Here is a 16,536-nt window from a genome sequence, read left to right as displayed (position 1 = left end):
AGTGACGGGGATATAGAAATGCATCCTGTGAGCTGAGCCAGGTGATGCACATCTGTAATCCCAGCACCTAGGAAGTGGAGGTAAGAGGATCAGGAGTGGCCGGGCAGTGGCGGCGCACACCTTTGATCCCAGCACTCGGGAGGCAGAGGCAGGTGGATCTCTGAGTTTGAGGCTAGCTGGGCTACAGAGTGAGTTCCAGGACAGCCAAGGCTACACAGGGAAACCCTGACTCAAAACCAAAAACAACAACGACAGCAGAAGTGGGGCTGTCAGGCTTGCAGGCCACCTGCTCCTTCCCGTCTGCAGAACAGCTGCTCTAGGACACCAAGCGGGGGGACAACCTTTGCAGTGGCTTACTGGACACAGACTCTAGTAGGAGATACTCCAGCAGGGCCCTGGGTGGGGCAGCGTCACTGTCCTTCCTCCTCTGGGAAGCATCTTCTGGGCAGCACTTGAGCAGGTCCTGTTGCCCGCCATCTCAATGGCAGCCCTGAGAAGTCGGAGAAGAGAAATAGGTTCCTCCTTGAGCAAGCACCATTGTTTTGTTTTGTGGGAGTTTCTCACTATACAACCCTGTCTGGCCTCGAGCTCACTATGTACACCAGGTTGGACTCAACCTGGTGGTGATCTGCCTGACTCTACCTCCCAAGCACTGGGATTACAATCATGCCTGGTTTATGTGAACTTTTTTTGTTTGTTTTGTTTTGAGACAGAGTCTCACTGTGTAGCTCTGACTGTCCTGGAACTCACTAGGTAGACCAGACTGGCCTCAAAACTCACTATGTAGACCAGGCTGGCCTCGAACTTACAGAGATCCTCAGGTCTGCCTCTGTTGGGATCAAAGGCATGTGTCACCATGTCCAGCTTTAACGTGAACACTTGTATTCACACATTCTGATGTGTCCTTCAGAAAGCAGTTTCAACCCTTCCAACACTTCTCACTAGCTGGAAAAAGACATCGTACTCCAGGCAACATGGACCCATGCAGTGTTGTCGGGATATATTGAATGAGACAGTGGCCATGACTCCTTAGCAAGGTGCTTTTATGCAAGGAGCAACCTGATCAACCATTTTCTATGAACCTAGCAGCTCCTTTACAAACTGCCTGGAAGCCAGGTGTGGTGGCGCACGCCTTTAATCCCAGCACTCGGGAGGCAGAGGCAGGCAAGCTCTGTGAGTTTGAGGCCAGCCTGGTCTACAGAGTGAGTTCCAGGACAGCCAGAGCTACACAGAGAGACCCTGTCTCAAAAACCCAAAGACAAATAAAACAAAACCAATAACTGTCTGGGAAGGGGCTGAGTTAGGAAGCACACCTGGGGTCTTCAGCTGTGGAGATGAACTGGGATGACACCCAGAGGGGGCTGCCAACCTGTGTCATCACAAAGATATGGACTGGGACAGGAGCAGGGCTCACAGGTGAGTGGAAGGCCAAGTGAATCCACACTCTAGAGGTCACCTGACCTCCATCTTGTACTTTCACCCACTACAAAAGTCTCCCATCCCTGAAGCCTCCCAGATTCAGAGCTGAGATTTAGACCTCCTGCCAAATTCTTGAATAGGAAAGACGTTCAGGATCTTCCTGAGCCTCAGTTTTCCCCTACAGATAATGGGTAGATTACCACTCCCATTCCAGCATCCCTCTTGGTTCCCTGTCCATTTATTCTCATAATGACAGCTGGGCAGAGTCACTATCTTACTCTATCCCAACCCTGCCCAGCTCAGCCTTGGGTGACATCACCTCTTCCCTGGCAAAGACATTGAGACAGCTCCTCCCACATGCCTGAACCACATGCCCTCAGTGCCCTAAGACCAGACTGAAGTTGCCCAACTTGGATTGGTCACCCCTTTCATAACTCTTGAGACAGAGATTTCCCTGAAATAATATGGCTTATTGAACTATCACAATGATACTGGCCAGAAGACAAGCAGATCTGGTGCTGCCCAGCAGCAAGGCTGGGTAGCAGCTGGAAAGATGGCTCCAGAGTCTACAAAGCCAGAGCATCTTTATCATGACAACCGGGGGAAAGAAAGTATATGATTTACATTGACCATGGATAAAAGGACTGGGCTATACAGACTGGGCAAAGGTTGGGGTAAGGGAGGTCAAATGCAAAGAGACATAGGCTCACGTTTTTTTGTTGTTTATGTGTGCGCCATAGCATGTGTATAGAGGTCAGAGGACAGCCTGCAGAGGGCTGGCTCTATGGCTTCCAAGGATTGCACTCAGGTTTCCGCCTTGGCAGCATCCACAGAACCATCTTATCAGTTATTTTTATTTATGTGTATGAGTGTTTTGCCTGTATGTCTTTCTATGTTGCCCAGGCTAGCCTTCAATTCTCTGTGTAGCCCTGGCTGTACTAGAACTCACTATGTAGACCAGGCTGGCCTCGAACTCAGAGATCTGCCTGCCTCTGCTTCCCAAGTGCTGTCTTGTTTTGTTTGAGGTGACAGAGTTGAACCTACACCCTCACTCTTGCCAAGCAAGCTCTGCTATTGAGGCACACCCCCAGTCTTCCTTCTGATTTTTCATTTTGAAACAAGGTCTTATAAAGTGACCCATGCTGGCCTTGAGCTTGCTTTGTAGCCCAGTCAGGTGTAAACTTGTCATCCTCCTGCTTCAAACTTTCAAGTATCTGGGATGACAGGCCTGTGACACCCAGCCCAGTTTTAGTATTTTTTTGTTGTTGTTGTTTGTTTGTTTGGGTTTTTTTTTTGGTTTTTCGAGACAGGGTTTCTCTGTAGCTTTGGAGCCTGTCCTGGACTAGCTCTGTAGACCAGGCTGGCCTCGAACTCACAGAGATCTGCCTGCCTCTGCCTCCAGTGCTGGGATTACTGCCCGGCGATTTTTTTTTTTTTTAAGATAGTGTCTCACTAAGTAGCCAAGGTTAGCCTGGAATTCACAGCAATTTTCCTTCCTTCCTAGTGCTTGGATTTATAAGCTGCAGCATCATGCCTGGCAATATTGCTTTTTTTGTTTTGTTTTGTTTTTAAGGTTTTTCCAGATGGGGTTTCTCTGTGTAGCCCTGACTGTCCTAGAACTCATTCTGTAGACCAGGCTGGCCTCAGACTTGCAGAGATCCATCTGCCTCTGCCTCCTGAGTGCTGGGATTAAAGGTGTGCACCACCATCACCGGGCTGCAATATTGCTTCTAAACTGGTTGGATTGTAATAATAATGGCACCCTCATGGCCCAGCTCCTGGAGTGTGGACCAGTCTTTCAACATACATTTAGGAGGCTGCTAGCTGGTTTGCTTCTGTTATTGTCCCTCTCCTCCACTATTTGTAAATAAATTTAAGACATCTCAGAATTTCTTTTCCCACCTGCTAGGCGAACACAAGTGACCTGATGCCCAGCCAGGCTTGCCAGGGTGTGGGACAGCACCATGCTCTTCCCTGAGCAGCATGTACGCATTAGATCACAGGAAAGATCCCAGCTGGCTGGCTTCTTACTAGCTGAATGACCTTGGACAGATCACACCACCTCTCTGTGAGTGAGCCTTGCTTCCCTATGCATGAGGGCAGGGTCATAACAGCTTTCACAACTTGGTCTGCAGAGTGAGTTCCAGGACAGTCAGAACTATAAGAGGGAGAGAGAGAGAGAGAGAGAGAGAGAGAGAGAGAGAGAGAGAGAGAGTCACTTGCTGAAATCACAAGCTCACCTAGTATCTAGAGCCCCCTCCTCAGCTAGACTTGTAAAGAATGCACAGTGACTCCCATTTGAAAGTGAGAAATTGAGTCTCCAGAGGCTGCATAACCCATCTGTACTCCACCTTGTCCTCACAGTGGGACCCCTCTAGGCACATAGCAAGGAAGTGGGGCTCCTGGGGTGGCTGCCCCTATCATGGGAATCAGAGTGGTGACATCTGGGGACACATATGGACCTAGAGCAGCGTATCTCGTAGCAGTCTGGAAAGTCCAATGGTGGAGGGGGGGGGGGCTAGGGAGCCCTGGATAAATCCACCTTCCTTTCTGAGTGGTAGAGACAGGGTGGTCCTGTCAGCCTACTATGTACGTACTTCCTGGGAAACAACAAAGACTGCTACCTCTGTCCTCGAGGAGTACTGCTGGTTCCTTAGTACTCCCCTTGTCCAGATGCTTTTGAGAACAATGCAGGTCCTGGGGCCAAGCAGGGGGAGAGAGGGTCAGAGTGTTTGGGGGCAAGCAGAGGCATATGGGGCTAGACCCTATGGTAGATCTAGGGGCAGAAGGAAAGTGAACTTCAAGTACTAAAAGTGTAGATGTCCAGATCCTTGCAGCCCAGAGCTAAGATTAGTGTGATACATACCAGCAAATTGACCGCATGAGCCTTCGGGTATAATTGTGGGTTCTTAGGGAGATTGTGGGTGTAACTGCAGGTACATGGATCAGGTATGCAGGCCTCTGGAAGCTCTACTCCTGGCTGTTGGCCCTGCCATGGCAAGGAGTATATATTGCTGGCTTCACACCAGCATTTTATTGGGCTGTCCTCATGCTACCTAATAGGCAGAGACCCTGGCTCAGGAGACACTGTGAGTGAGTGTGCCCTGTGGCCAGGGACTCCTGACTAGGATTGACAGCTGCCTGGCTGGGAGCACCAGGAGCTCTGCTCCAGCTAAGGACAGGCTTCAGCCTCCGCCTGACCCCAGGCGGGCAGCTCCAGTAACAGGCTAGGCTCAGGCTCCCTACACTGTCTATGGCTCTCCCTCTCTTCTCCCGGTGGGCCTCACTGTAGATCTATGTGTGTCTGGATAGTCCTGGCCTTGGGTTGTGTGTCTGAGGACACCCCTTTGTTCTGTGGACTGCCTCCTTCAGTCATCGGATCCCAACACCCTCCTTCCCACTAGTCCCTTTCCGAAGCCTGAGGTGCGGAGTGGGGGAGTCACAAGGGAAAGCGGGAGGCGGGGCCCTGGCATGAGTCCGGGCTGCCCCGCCCCAGGCATGGCCAGGCTCACTATATAAGGGCACACCACTTGCAAGGGTGCCGCCACCACTGCAGCACTCCCTTGGTCTTTGCCCAGCTGCTCGACTGCCCAGCTTGGTCCAGTTGCTGCTACCAGCAGGTACCCCGGTTCCTGCCCTACCCCCAGGGGAGCCAGGGAGCAGGAATCAGTAGGAATGCAGGTTGGGGACCCTGAAAACCTGTAGAGCTGGACACTAACCTTACACACTCCCGGGGACCCTGGGAGCCCCACCATCACCACTGCAGGGGCTGAGCCAACACCCCAGTATAGCTAGGGTCATGGGGGTGGAGACTGGAGGACTTAGAGATGCATGCTCTTGGGGTCCATGGAGCAGAAGTTTCTTTTTCCTTAAGGGTGGGGGTGGAGCAGGGATAGGACAGAGGGTGTCTGGGCTCTTTGAAGTCTTAAGGGCTGAAAGGTCAGTTAGGGACCTGGCTGCCCTGATCCCTGCTTTGTCTCTCTGTCCTTAGTCTCTCAGCCTCTCCACCTCCACGATGGTGAGTCTCTTGTGGGCCCTTCCCACAAAGGCCCGAGTCCCTGGATAGAGGGAGGGCAAGGACTGGCACCCAGAGAGTCCTGCTTCTGACAGTTCCCACCCCATAACCAACTCCACCCCTGGACCCCTACCCAGTGTACCAGGCACTCGCCTCTGCCACATTATCCCCAGGAGGTAGATGCTGTCACCCCAGTGATAGTCGCTCATTCCAACAGCACCTACCGACTACCACCCATGTGCCCAGCACTGGTCTGGGTCTGGGGACATAGCAATGAGCCTACAGTCCATGACACCAGAGTACTTCCCTAGGAAAGGGCTCAAAGAATTCAGCTCTGGTGTCCTGAGATGCAAGTGAAGACCTTGGATGTCTGGGCCACCGCTTACAGTTTCTGAGCCAACAGATGATTCCCCCAGGCCAGATATCACTTCCGAACCCATGAGGTGGGGATAAGGCAGACACAGGCAGCCACCAAACCAGAAAGAGCTACCAACCTGTCCAAGGTGGCTCAGCCTGTCTCCTGAAAGACAGGCCCAGCTGCCAGGCTTGGATAGGCCAAGGCACTGCAAGGAATAATGTCTCCATTTCTATCACGTTGAGACCTCCAGCCTCAGAGAAGGGGCAGGGGTGTCAGACTTCCTGCAAAGAAAACAGTGCCAGGACACCATACACCTGTAGAGATGTTTAGCTAGGTGTGGTGGGATTGCCAACTCAAGGCCAGCATGGGTCACATAGCAAAAACAAGAGCAAAACAGGGTTAAGGTGTCATTTGTTTAGAGAAATGCTTGCCTGGCATGTGGGGACCCTGAGTTTACTCCCCAGCTCCCTAGGAAACCAGATGTAGTGCTGCACATCTGTAATCCCTCCACTTGGGAAGTGGAGTGCCTTGAGTTCTCAGCCTGGTCTAAAGAGCAAAACCCGGGGTCGGGGATTTAGCTCAGTGGTAGAGCGCTTGCCTAGCAAGCGCAAGGCCCTGGGTTCAATCCTCAGCTCCACATTAAAAAAAAAAAAGAAGGAGCAAAACCCCATCTCTAAAATAGAAAAGGGAAAAGTGAAGGAGGAGGAGGAGGAGGGTAGGGAGGGACTGAGGTTGCAAGGCAGTTGGTAGAATGCTGGCTGGTTCAGTATCCAGGAGGTCATGGAAATCTGGCATGGTGGCACATGCCTGTAATCCCAGCACTCAGGAGGTAGAGACAGATGGATCAGAGGTTCAAGGCCATCCTCCTCTACATACAAGCTTGATGCCAGCCTGACCTATATGAAGAAACCCTGTCAGAAAAAAAAAAAAAAAAAAAGAAAGGTAAAAGGGATACCAGCCCTCACCCAGAGGCACTGCATGGGGGTGAGGAACAGAAAATAAATTCACCTAATAGGTGTCAGCAAAGTCCGTGACAGTAGATGAGTCACTGAGACCCAGAGAGAACAGAACTGGACAATGGTTGAGATATTTCAGTCAGTAACCAGCTGTGATGCAGTTACTGTGTGTCAGGCACTGTGTGCAGCTGGGATTGCATTGTTGAAAAGAACCAAACCTGGGACCCTGCAAACCCAGCTAGAATGGACCCTAGTGTGGGACAGGGCTCATCAGACCCGTCAGGAGGACTTCCCTTCCCATTCTCAGGACACCACACCTAGCCCCACTTCCCACTGGGTAAGCCTTCCCTCCACCTAACCCCTTCCTCTTCTGGTCCTTTGAACTTGAGCTAGGTGGGAAGGTTGGGAAGCGGGTTTATTCCATTATGTGACTTAAAACGCTCCCTTGCCAACCCTGCCCAAGATGTACTGTTTCTGCTCCCTGCTCAGCTCCGCCTGGATCCACTGAGTACGGAGTGGGACAATCCCCTGGGATCCAAGGACCTGGATGGAAAGGAAGGACCATGGAATGGAGGCACTGGCCTGCCACCTGCAGGCTGCTTCCCCGGGCCCTGGCGCCAGAATGTTAGCCTGGACTGCAAGGGCTCCCCAGAAGAGCCTGAGGCTCGGGCCTGGACTGTGTACTACTATGGCCTCCTTCAGAGCTGTCTGCAGCAAGCTGGCCTTCCTGAGACCCAGGATCGCAGCCAGGCACCTCGTACAGGTGCTTCAGGATTCCACAAAGGGGTCTCCCAGAGACAGGGAGGGACCTTCAGTCCAGTTGTTTCCCTCTGTCTGTTCAGGCTGGTTCCTCCCCTAGGCTCTAAAGGCAAAGAGGGCCTAAGGCAAGCAGGTATTGTCTCCAAGGACATCAGGTCAGGGCTCCCCACCATGTCCCACTCTACCCCACCCTGCTCCCTGGAAATCCACGATATCATTTGCATATTCTGTGGAGCTGAAACTTCTAGAGCAATGTCTTAGGAGATGCTATGGAGGCAGCTGAGCAGTTGCGATCCCAAGATGCCTCCTTGTTTCATAGATCAGGTGGGTCATGAATCATTTTGTGTGGACCAAATGAGCTGTAGCTAGAGTACAAGAGAATCACAGACTTGTGCCCATCACACAGACCGGAAAACTGAGGCTTAGAGAAACAGTGGCCCTTCTGAGGTCACAAGCAAAATCCAATCTCAGGTTAGACTCATCCTCCAGTGCCTTCTGAACAGATGCAGATAAAAGAGAGGCAGTCTCAAGGCAGGACAGCAGACATCTCCCCCTTCGTGTTCAGTTCCTTCTGTCCTCCACCTTCTTCTCATCTGACCCCTAAGAAGGACCTGGGAGGCCTAAGAGTGAGGGTGGGAATGGGGAGGTCACGGGCAGTGGGCCGAAGGGCAGTGAGAGGACTCTTGGTAAACATGGCCATGTTCTCTTCCCCCAGGCTGCCCTGGGGCAGAGGTGACCTTGTGCATTCTGGGTTCCCCCAGCGCCTTCCTATCTCTGTTGCTGGAGGGTGGGGTCCAGAGCCCTGGTGAGTGTGTGCCTAAGTTCCCTACCCTCTCCTACAGAAAGGGCAGCCCCGCCCTAGCCCAGCTATATCCCAAAATACCCACCAAACTTGGCAGCTGCCTGCATTCCACAAGACCAGCTGCTCTGAGTAGGGGTGGGTTCTGGGAATCATGACCCCCATGACACAGAAGCCGAGGCTGAGGCCGAGGGTTTGGGCATCACATAAGCATCCCCTGGCCAGCCACCCTCTTCTCTTTGCCCACAGGAAACATGCTCCTTTGCTTGTCCCCCGCCTGGCTGATGAAGGTGGCTGATCCAGGCCAAGAGGGTGAGGCATCTCTGCTGGTCTCCAAGGCTGTGAGCTTCTATCCAGGGGGCCTGACATTCCTGGATGATTTTGTTCCCCCTCGGCATGCCACCTACTTCCTGGCAGGCCTGGGGCCAGAATCTGGCCATGGCAAGGAGGCAGCAGAGCTGGCTCGGAACCTCACTTGCCCCACAGGAGCCTCAGCAGAGCTGGCAGGACTGCTGGAGGACCGGCTGTTGATGAGGTGGTTGCTGTCCCAGCAGAGTGGCGTGGCTGTGCCAGCTACCCTGGCTTTCATGTACAGGCCTCCGGGGTTGCTTCAGGGAGGGGATGCCAGCCCTGGACTACGGCTAGTGGAGCTGAGTGGGAAAGAGGGCCAGCAAACACTGGTGAAGGAGGAAGTAGAGGCCTTTGTGCACTCCGAGGCCTTGGGTGATGCGTCACAGGTAACGACAGGTCCCTCTGTGCACTGCGGTCTCTGCGGGTACCCAAAGGAGGGAACCTGTGCTATGATTTCCAAGTCCTGCTGGGAAACGACCCCAAACTCTTAGCTGCCAATGTCTCACTTCTCCATAGCAGTGCCCTGTGCCTTCCTACCTCAGTTTACCTACTGCATCTGTAGCATGAGCATCCTACATTCCAGGCCCATGAGGTGGTGGTGAGGAGGGTCCTTTCCCCTTTCTGCTGCAGGTGGCTGTGAGGCTCAGTGGCTGGCGCTGGCGGGGACAGCAGGCATTGCATCTGCACCTGCGGGTGGAGCCATCTGAAGTGGTGAACACAGTGATGGCATTGCTGGAGAAGCTGGAGGAAGAGGAGAGTGTCCTCGTGGAGGCCATGTGCCCACCTGCCCGGCTGCCCTTACCAGGTTCTTGTCTGTGCTAGCCAGGAATTGGGAGCAAAACTGGCCTCCTAGACCTCTCTGGGCTTAAACTTCTCCATGTTCCCCCAGGCAGTCCTGCGGCAGGCCCTGAGCTGGCTGTGCGTATCTGTGCAGTGGTGTGTCGGATTCAGGGTGATAGACCCCTACTAAGCAAGGTGAGAATGGCCCAGGAACAGGACATGGCACTGTCCACCCCAGCTCTGCCCATCCCCACTGATCTGATGAGGCCCTAATGCAGAGGACATGATCTTTGGGGAGGGGGGATTCTGGCTATTTCTGAGGGGACTCTTGGGGTTGACACTTCTTCCTCTTTAACCCTCCTGAACCTTCTATATCAGGAGCCCCGGACCCTTGTGTTCAACTCATGCTCAGGACGAGGGGCCTGATTCCTTTTGCAGCATGTTCCTCCTCACAGAAAAAAACTAATTTAGGGTCAATCCCACAGGAAGGGCTCCAAGCTGGGGAACCTAGAAAGGCTTGGGGGACCTCTTGGGTACTCAGCAGAACTGCAGGGGAGATGCTGAAGTTCTTCAAGAGACACCCTAAGGCTAGGAAAAACCAGGGTGGCTATAGCATGTAGGAGCAAGCATGCTTGGAATCTTCGAGCTGGGCCTGAAAGCCAGCGTAACCCCAAGGGATCTGGGGACCAGATGGCCAGTGAGGCCAAGAGTGATTTATAAAGTTTAAGTCTTGATGGAAGAAGGGGGTTCTGGAAGCGCAGGGAAGGTGGGGCCTGTATCTATCTTGGTGCAGGGAAGATGCTCAGGCGTCGAAGGGGTACTTAGAAAGGTGAGCCCTGGCAGGCCTTCTCCTGGGCCTGCCCCTTCTCAGCTGCACTGTGGTCAGGTGGTGTGCGGCGTGGGCCGTGGGGACCAGCTCCTGCAGCATCACAACACCCTGCCGAGGACACTGGGGGTGGCGCTGGCCCAGTGCGGCCTCGAAGAGGCGGCGCAGGTGGCGCTTCTGGAACAGCGCATCAAAGGAACAGCTGAAGCCGCGATGGCCGCAGTGCTGGCCCTGGAGGCCGGGTTGAGTGCTGAGCAGCGTGGTGGGCGCCAAGTGCACATCGACTTCCTCGGTGAGCACTGGAGGCGCGGCTCGTCCTGGGCGGCGCGGGGACCGGGTTGGGGGATGCTCAGTCCGTGCATCCTCGCCCGGCCCAGGCGTGGACTTCGTTCTCACAGTGGCGGGCCGCACGCTGACCCCCACGGTGCTTAAGCTGAACAGTGGCCGGTGCCTGGAGGCGTGCGGCGCGCTTGAGGGGCTGTGGGCCGCACCGCGCCTGGGACGCTCAGTGGAGGAGGCGGCGGCAGCACCGCTGGTGGAGACCATGCTACGGCGCTCGGGGCGCCGCCTCATGGACGGGAAGCAGCTGCTGGTGATCGGCGCCGGCGGCGTCAGCAAGAAGTTCGTGTGGGCGGCTGCGCGCGACTACGGATTGAAGGTGGGCGGGGCGAGGCCCCAAATCGCGGCCTGATTGGCGGAGGAGGGGTCTGAATGGGCGGGGCTAGTCCTTCAGGCGAAGGCTGTCACTCCGGGGGCGGGGCCTCCTCGCGGGGGCGGGGCCTCCTCGCGGGGGCGGGGCCGGCTGCTGTGAGTGGCCCCTCCGAGAGGGCAAAGGAGGAAAAGAGGAGGTTGGAATGTGCCAGAGGCATGCGGTACTTCAGGTCCAGCAGCCGAGCCAGATCTCTATTTTTTTTTTCTTTATTTTATTTTAGTTTATTTTTTTGGTTTTTCGAGACAGGGTTTCTCTGTGTAGTTTTGGTGCCTGTCCTGGATCTCGCTCTGTAGACCAGGCTGGCCTCGAACTCACTGAGATCTGCCTGGCTCTGCCTCCTGCCTCTTCCACCCTAGTGCTGAGATTAAAGTCTGAACTGAACCGCCATGCCCAGCTGTTTTTGTTGTTTTGCTTTGTTTTTCCTTGCTGTTTTAGAAATTGAGTTCAGGGTCTTGCATATTCTATTGGAGCAAGCACTGTATCATTGAGCTAGAGCCCCAGATTTCATTTTATTTTATGTGTATGGGTGTTTGCCTGCATGTCTGTCTGTCTGTGCACCAGGTGGTGCTTGGTGCCCTCAGAGACCAGAAAAGGACATCAATCCCCTAGAACCGAAGTTACAGGCAGTTGTGAGCTGCCATGTGGGTGCTGAGAATCAACCTGGTCCTGTGGAAGAGAAGCTGGTGCTCTTCACTGCTGAGCCATCCATCGCTCCAGCCCTGATTTATTTTACTTTTAAAAATTTATGTTTTATATATGTGTGTGTGTGTTATGTTTTATATGTTGCATATGTGTGTGGGCCTGATGTATGTATATATGTATATGTATAATATACACACACATACACACACACACACATACACACACATACACACACACACACACACACACACACACACACACACACACACACACACGCAAATGTGTGCAGGCGTCAGTGGAGTCCAGAAAAGGGTGTCATTAGACCCAGAGCCACCTGATGTGGGGGGCTAGGCACTGAACTCCAGGTCTCTGCAAAAGCAGCAAGTGCTCTTAATGGCTGAACCATCATCCCTCCAGCCCTCAATAATTTGGGATCTTTGAGATAGGTTCTCACATAACTCTTGATGGCCTCAAACTCCTAATATAGCTGAAGCTGGCTTTGAATTGATCCTCCTACTTCTAACTCTAGATTCTGGAATTTCACACATGTTATTTTATTTTCATATTTTTGTTTATTTCAATGGTTGTTTATTTATGTCAGACGGGGTCTAACTCTGTGGCTCAGGCTGGCCTGAAACTTAATAGGAAAATCAGGCTGGCCTTGATCTTTCTGAGAGTCTCCAGCCTCTGTCTCCCTATGCTAGCTAGGATTTCTCTCTCTCTCTCTCTCTCTCTCTCTCTGAAATGATTTCACTATGTAGCTCAGACTTGGTTCTTGTAACACAATTCTCCTGGCTTCAGCCTCCTAAATGCTGGAATTATAAGCATGTACTGCCAAATCTTGTCGTTCCTAGGTCTGGAACAGCTGGGTAAGGAGTCTAGCTCTGTCTTGGGGAAAGGTTTTTGGAGCTGAATTCCTGCAGCTTGGCACATGGGGTCTTCCAGGGACAAAAGAGCAGTTCACAGATCTCAAGTCAAATCTACTCTTGGAAGGAGGCAGGGGCTCACATGGTAGGATCTGGAGCTAACCAGGAATAGACATTCTCAGTCCTCTTGAAACAGCTAGGAAAGCTGAGGCTCTCTCAGGCTGGCCCCAGTCCACCACAGTGGCCTCCTTGTCTTTCCCCCCACCAGGCATGGTCCCTGAGGAATTCCCAGCAGCCTTGGCACCACAGTCCCTACCTGATAGTGTGTGTGCCAGTTGAAGTTCTGAAAGACTCCTGATGCCAAGTTGCCTTACAGACAGCCACTTCCCCTCCCTCATCCCTTCTGTCCCGAGTATCAGCTGCCCTGTGTCTGTGCTTCCCCCAGCAAGCCAAAGCTTTGGAGACACAGGGCCCCTCAGGAATCCTGCACATCACATTACAGTGTTAGAATATTCGGAATGAATGATGGACCAAGCCACCTGTCTCCAGCCCCAGCCCTGATGGCCGGTCTCCAAGCCCTGCGGGGAAGCTGCTCGGGAGCAAGTCCTAGTGAGCCCTCTGGTGTTCTGCCCTTTCCTCCCGAAGCAAGCTTTTCCTTCTGCCTTCCCTCCCCTCCAGGGTGAAGATGTCTCACCTCTGCACTTCCCATTTATCCAACAAATCATCAATACACATATATTTAGCACCTGGTGTTTATGGTTCAGTGTCCCCTGTGGGACACCATCCTGTCTCTTCCATGACCCAACACCTGTGACATGATGTCCCTCCTGCTTGCTTATGTTTCTGCAGCTGCACCTGGTGGAATCGGACCCCAACCACTTTGCATCCCAGCTGGTGCAGACCTTCATCCACTTCGATGTGACTGAGCACCGGAGAGATGAGGAGAACGCACAGCTGCTGGCTGAGCTGGTACGGACACGCAACCTGAAGCTAGATGGCTGCTTCTCCTTCTGGGATGACTGCTTGGTGCTTACTGCTCTGCTCTGCCGTGAGCTGGGTCTGCCCTGCAGCCCCCCAGCTGCCATGTGCCTGGCCAAGCAGAAGAGCCGTACCCAACTACACCTGCTGCGTTGCCAGGGCCCACCCTGGCCTGCAACTTCCCTCCATGCTGTGGCCTGCTGTCCATTGGAGAGTGAGGCTGATGTGGAGAGAGCCATCTACCAGGTCCCCCTGCCAGGTGTGATGAAACTGGAATTTGGGTCAGGAGCAGTGGGCGTACAGCTGGTGAAGGATGGGCCACAGTGCCATGAGCACTTTTCCCGGATCCTCCATGACTTGCAGGGTGAAGCTGACCACCCGGGCATTGGACTGGGCTGGGGCAATGCCATGCTGCTGATGGAATTTGTCGAGGGCACAGAACATGATGTGGACCTGGTGGTGTTTGGTGGACGGTTGCTGGCTGCTTTTGTCTCTGATAATGGACCCACAAGGCTACCTGGTTTCACAGAGACTGCAGCCTGCATGCCCACTGGGCTAGCACCAGAGCAGGAGGCCCAGATGGTGCAGGCAGCTTTTCGCTGCTGTCTAGGCTGTGGGTTGCTGGATGGGGTTTTCAATGTGGAGCTCAAGATGACTGGGGCTGGGCCAAAGCTCATCGAGATCAACCCTCGAATGGGAGGATTCTACCTCCGAGACTGGATCCTGGAGCTCTATGGTGTGGATTTGCTGTTGGCTTCGACCATGGTAGCCTGTGGCCTGCAGCCCGCCCTGCCTGCCCACCCTCGTGCCCGTGGCTACCTGGTGGGCATCATGTGCCTGGTGTCCCAGCACATAGAGCTGCTGAGCTCCCCTAGCAGTCGAGAGACTCTGCAGGCCCTCCATGACCAGGGTCTATTGCGACTCAACCTGCTGGAGGAGGCCCTGATACCTGGCCAGTATGAGGAGCCTTACTGCAATGTGGCCTGTGCTGGGTCCAGCCCCGCTGAGGCCCGTCTCCGCCTGCTGGGCATTTGTCAGGGCTTGGGCATTGACAGGCCCAACTACCCAGTTGCCCATTTCCTGTCTCATTTCAAATAGCGAGGATTAAGTGCTAGGGGGAGGGTTGTGGAGCTCTGTTTTCCCGCCCCTCCCTCTTTCTATCACCTTGCCCAAAACCTAGTTCAGCACACTACTCTGCCTCAGGTCTATTCCAAAGCAGTACAGCCATTTTGACATCATAGCCTTCTGGACTCAAGGACCATAAAATAAGTATCTGGACATTTCTAGGTCCTCTTGCCTTCCCAAAAGCCTTCATCTAGTCCCAGGTATCCCCAGGACTCTAGTGCTGTGGAATATCACTTTAACTAGGCAAAGCTGTGTTACATGTATTTATGTTGTGGAATATTACTTTAACTATGTGAAGGTGTGTTACATTTGTTTCTGCTGCCCTTGTTAATGATGTAAAGATGTGACATTTGTTTGTGCTGTATTTGTCTCACCTTGCCTGCCTAAGGCACCTGATTGGTCTAATAAAAAAACAAATGGCCAATAGCTAGGCAGGAGAGGGATAGGCAGGGCTGGTGGGCAGAGAGAGTAAGTAGGAGGAGAGCTCTAGGCTTGAGAGAGAAGAGGGAGAAGAGAAGAAGGGAGAACGAGAAGAACACACCTGGGGCCAGAAGCCAGGCAGATGCCAGCCAGCCAGACATGAGTAGCAGTGAAAGGAAGAAAGGAAGAAAGGAAGAAAGAAAGAAAGAAGAAAGAAAGAAAGAAAGAAAGAGAGAGAGAAAGAAAGGAAGGAAGGAAGGAAGGAAGAAAGAAAGAAAGAAAGAGAGAGAGAGAGAAAGAAGAGTAAAAAGCCCCAAGATAATTCATAGCTGAAGAGAAGGTTAAATTATAAGAGCTAGCAAGAAACAAGCCTAAGCTATGGCCAAGCATTCATAACTAATAAGAAGACTTTGTGTCATGATTTTGGAGCTGGTTGGTGACCTAAAAGAAAAAGCCTGGGACAGTTTAGCCTGTTGAGTGATAGGATTAAGGGTGTGTGTCACCACTGTCTGGCCTCTTTGTCTAATCTAGTGGCTGGCTCTGTCCTCTGATCCTCAGGCAAGCTTTATTAGGGTACACAATATATCACCACACTGGCCTTTAAGGAACTAACAGAGTAGCTTCATCTCCGTACTGTCACGCCCAGTCCAGATGGGAGTGGGTCCAAACCCAGGCCCTCCTCCACCCCTCCAGATCTGTCTCTTTGTGTCACCTATAAGAGGAGGGAACCACCGGGGGGTGGTGGCACATGCCTTTAATCCCAGCACTTGGGAGGCAAAGCCAAGCGGATCTCTGTGAGTTCGAGGCCAGCCTGGGCTACCAAGTGAGTTCCGGGAAAGGCGCAAAGCTACACAGAGAAACCCTGTCTCGAAAAACAAACAAACAAACAAACAAACAAAAAAAGAGGTGGGGGAAGGGAACCTATGTGGACCTCTGGCCTTGGGCAAAGCCATAGAAACTGAGATCAGTGTTCCTGTCTTTATGCAAAGTCCATGATAGTCATGAAGCCTGCTGGAAATGCCTAGCAGTGCTTCACTGTGTCCGTTGGCCTGCGATGAGCAGTAGGAATAACCATCTCCCTTCATACCTCCAGGCAGACACTAGTGTCCCCATGCCACAGATGAGGGAACAGATAGTATTTCACTATGTTGCCCTGGCTGTCCTGGAACTCGCTCTATAGACCAGGCTGACCTCGAACTCAGAGATTCTCCAGCCTCCACCTCCCGAGTGCTGAGATTAAAGGCCACCACCGTCCGGCCTTTCAAACCTTCTATTAAAGTACCTACTATGAACCAGGCAGCAGGAATACTTAATATGCTTAAAGTGTGCTGAGGCAATCACCCAGCAAATGTCAGACCTGCAGGGTCTAAGAGCTTCAGGGAGATTTGTGGGGAGTGTCCCTAATACAGTCGAACAGACATGACTTGCCTGGCAGCTCACAGCTCCAAAAAGGGCTGACGATTTGCCATTCAAACTCAAACCTGCATGCACCTGTGATTCTGCCCATTCAATCTCGAATTTGCCCCAGAG

At 52.9% G+C, this 16,536-nt stretch overlaps 1 protein-coding gene across 4 annotated transcripts; it reads left to right on the top strand.

Moving 5' to 3' along the window:
* The first annotated feature begins 4,954 nt into the window (after positions 1-4,954).
* Carns1 (carnosine synthase 1) lies at positions 4,955-14,862 on the top strand. 4 transcript variants are annotated; one of them, XM_036190247.1, is made up of 10 exons: positions 4,955-5,039; positions 5,411-5,437; positions 7,238-7,511; positions 8,223-8,312; positions 8,556-9,043; positions 9,288-9,462; positions 9,547-9,632; positions 10,324-10,555; positions 10,641-10,921; positions 13,333-14,862. In XM_036190247.1, the coding sequence occupies exons 2-10, from the start codon at positions 5,435-5,437 to the stop codon at positions 14,557-14,559; spliced, it is 2,856 nt and encodes a 951-aa protein (XP_036046140.1). In that variant the 5' UTR covers positions 4,955-5,039; positions 5,411-5,434; the 3' UTR covers positions 14,560-14,862. The 4 variants fall into 4 exon arrangements, with proteins under 4 accessions (XP_036046140.1, XP_036045321.1, XP_036047569.1 ...); XM_036189428.1 differs by having other exon boundaries at positions 10,309-10,555; XM_036191676.1 differs by lacking the exon at positions 5,411-5,437 and having other exon boundaries at positions 10,309-10,555.
* The last annotated feature ends 1,674 nt before the right edge of the window (positions 14,863-16,536 follow it).

Source organism: Onychomys torridus, chromosome 1 (genome assembly GCF_903995425.1).
Source record: "Onychomys torridus chromosome 1, mOncTor1.1, whole genome shotgun sequence".
In the NCBI taxonomy this organism is placed as follows: domain Eukaryota; kingdom Metazoa; phylum Chordata; class Mammalia; order Rodentia; family Cricetidae; genus Onychomys; species Onychomys torridus.
Note: the sequence above shows the minus strand (reverse complement) of the source record. Positions and strands in the feature narration are given on the sequence as shown.

Bases quoted from the DNA above. Each gene is read 5' to 3' on its own strand.
- Carns1 (XM_036189428.1), top strand. The intron at 9,044-9,287 runs GTAACGACAGGT...TTTCTGCTGCAG, and splicing joins CCTTGGGTGATGCGTCACAG to GTGGCTGTGAGGCTCAGTGG. The intron at 10,922-13,332 runs GTGGGCGGGGCG...ATGTTTCTGCAG, and splicing joins CGCGCGACTACGGATTGAAG to CTGCACCTGGTGGAATCGGA.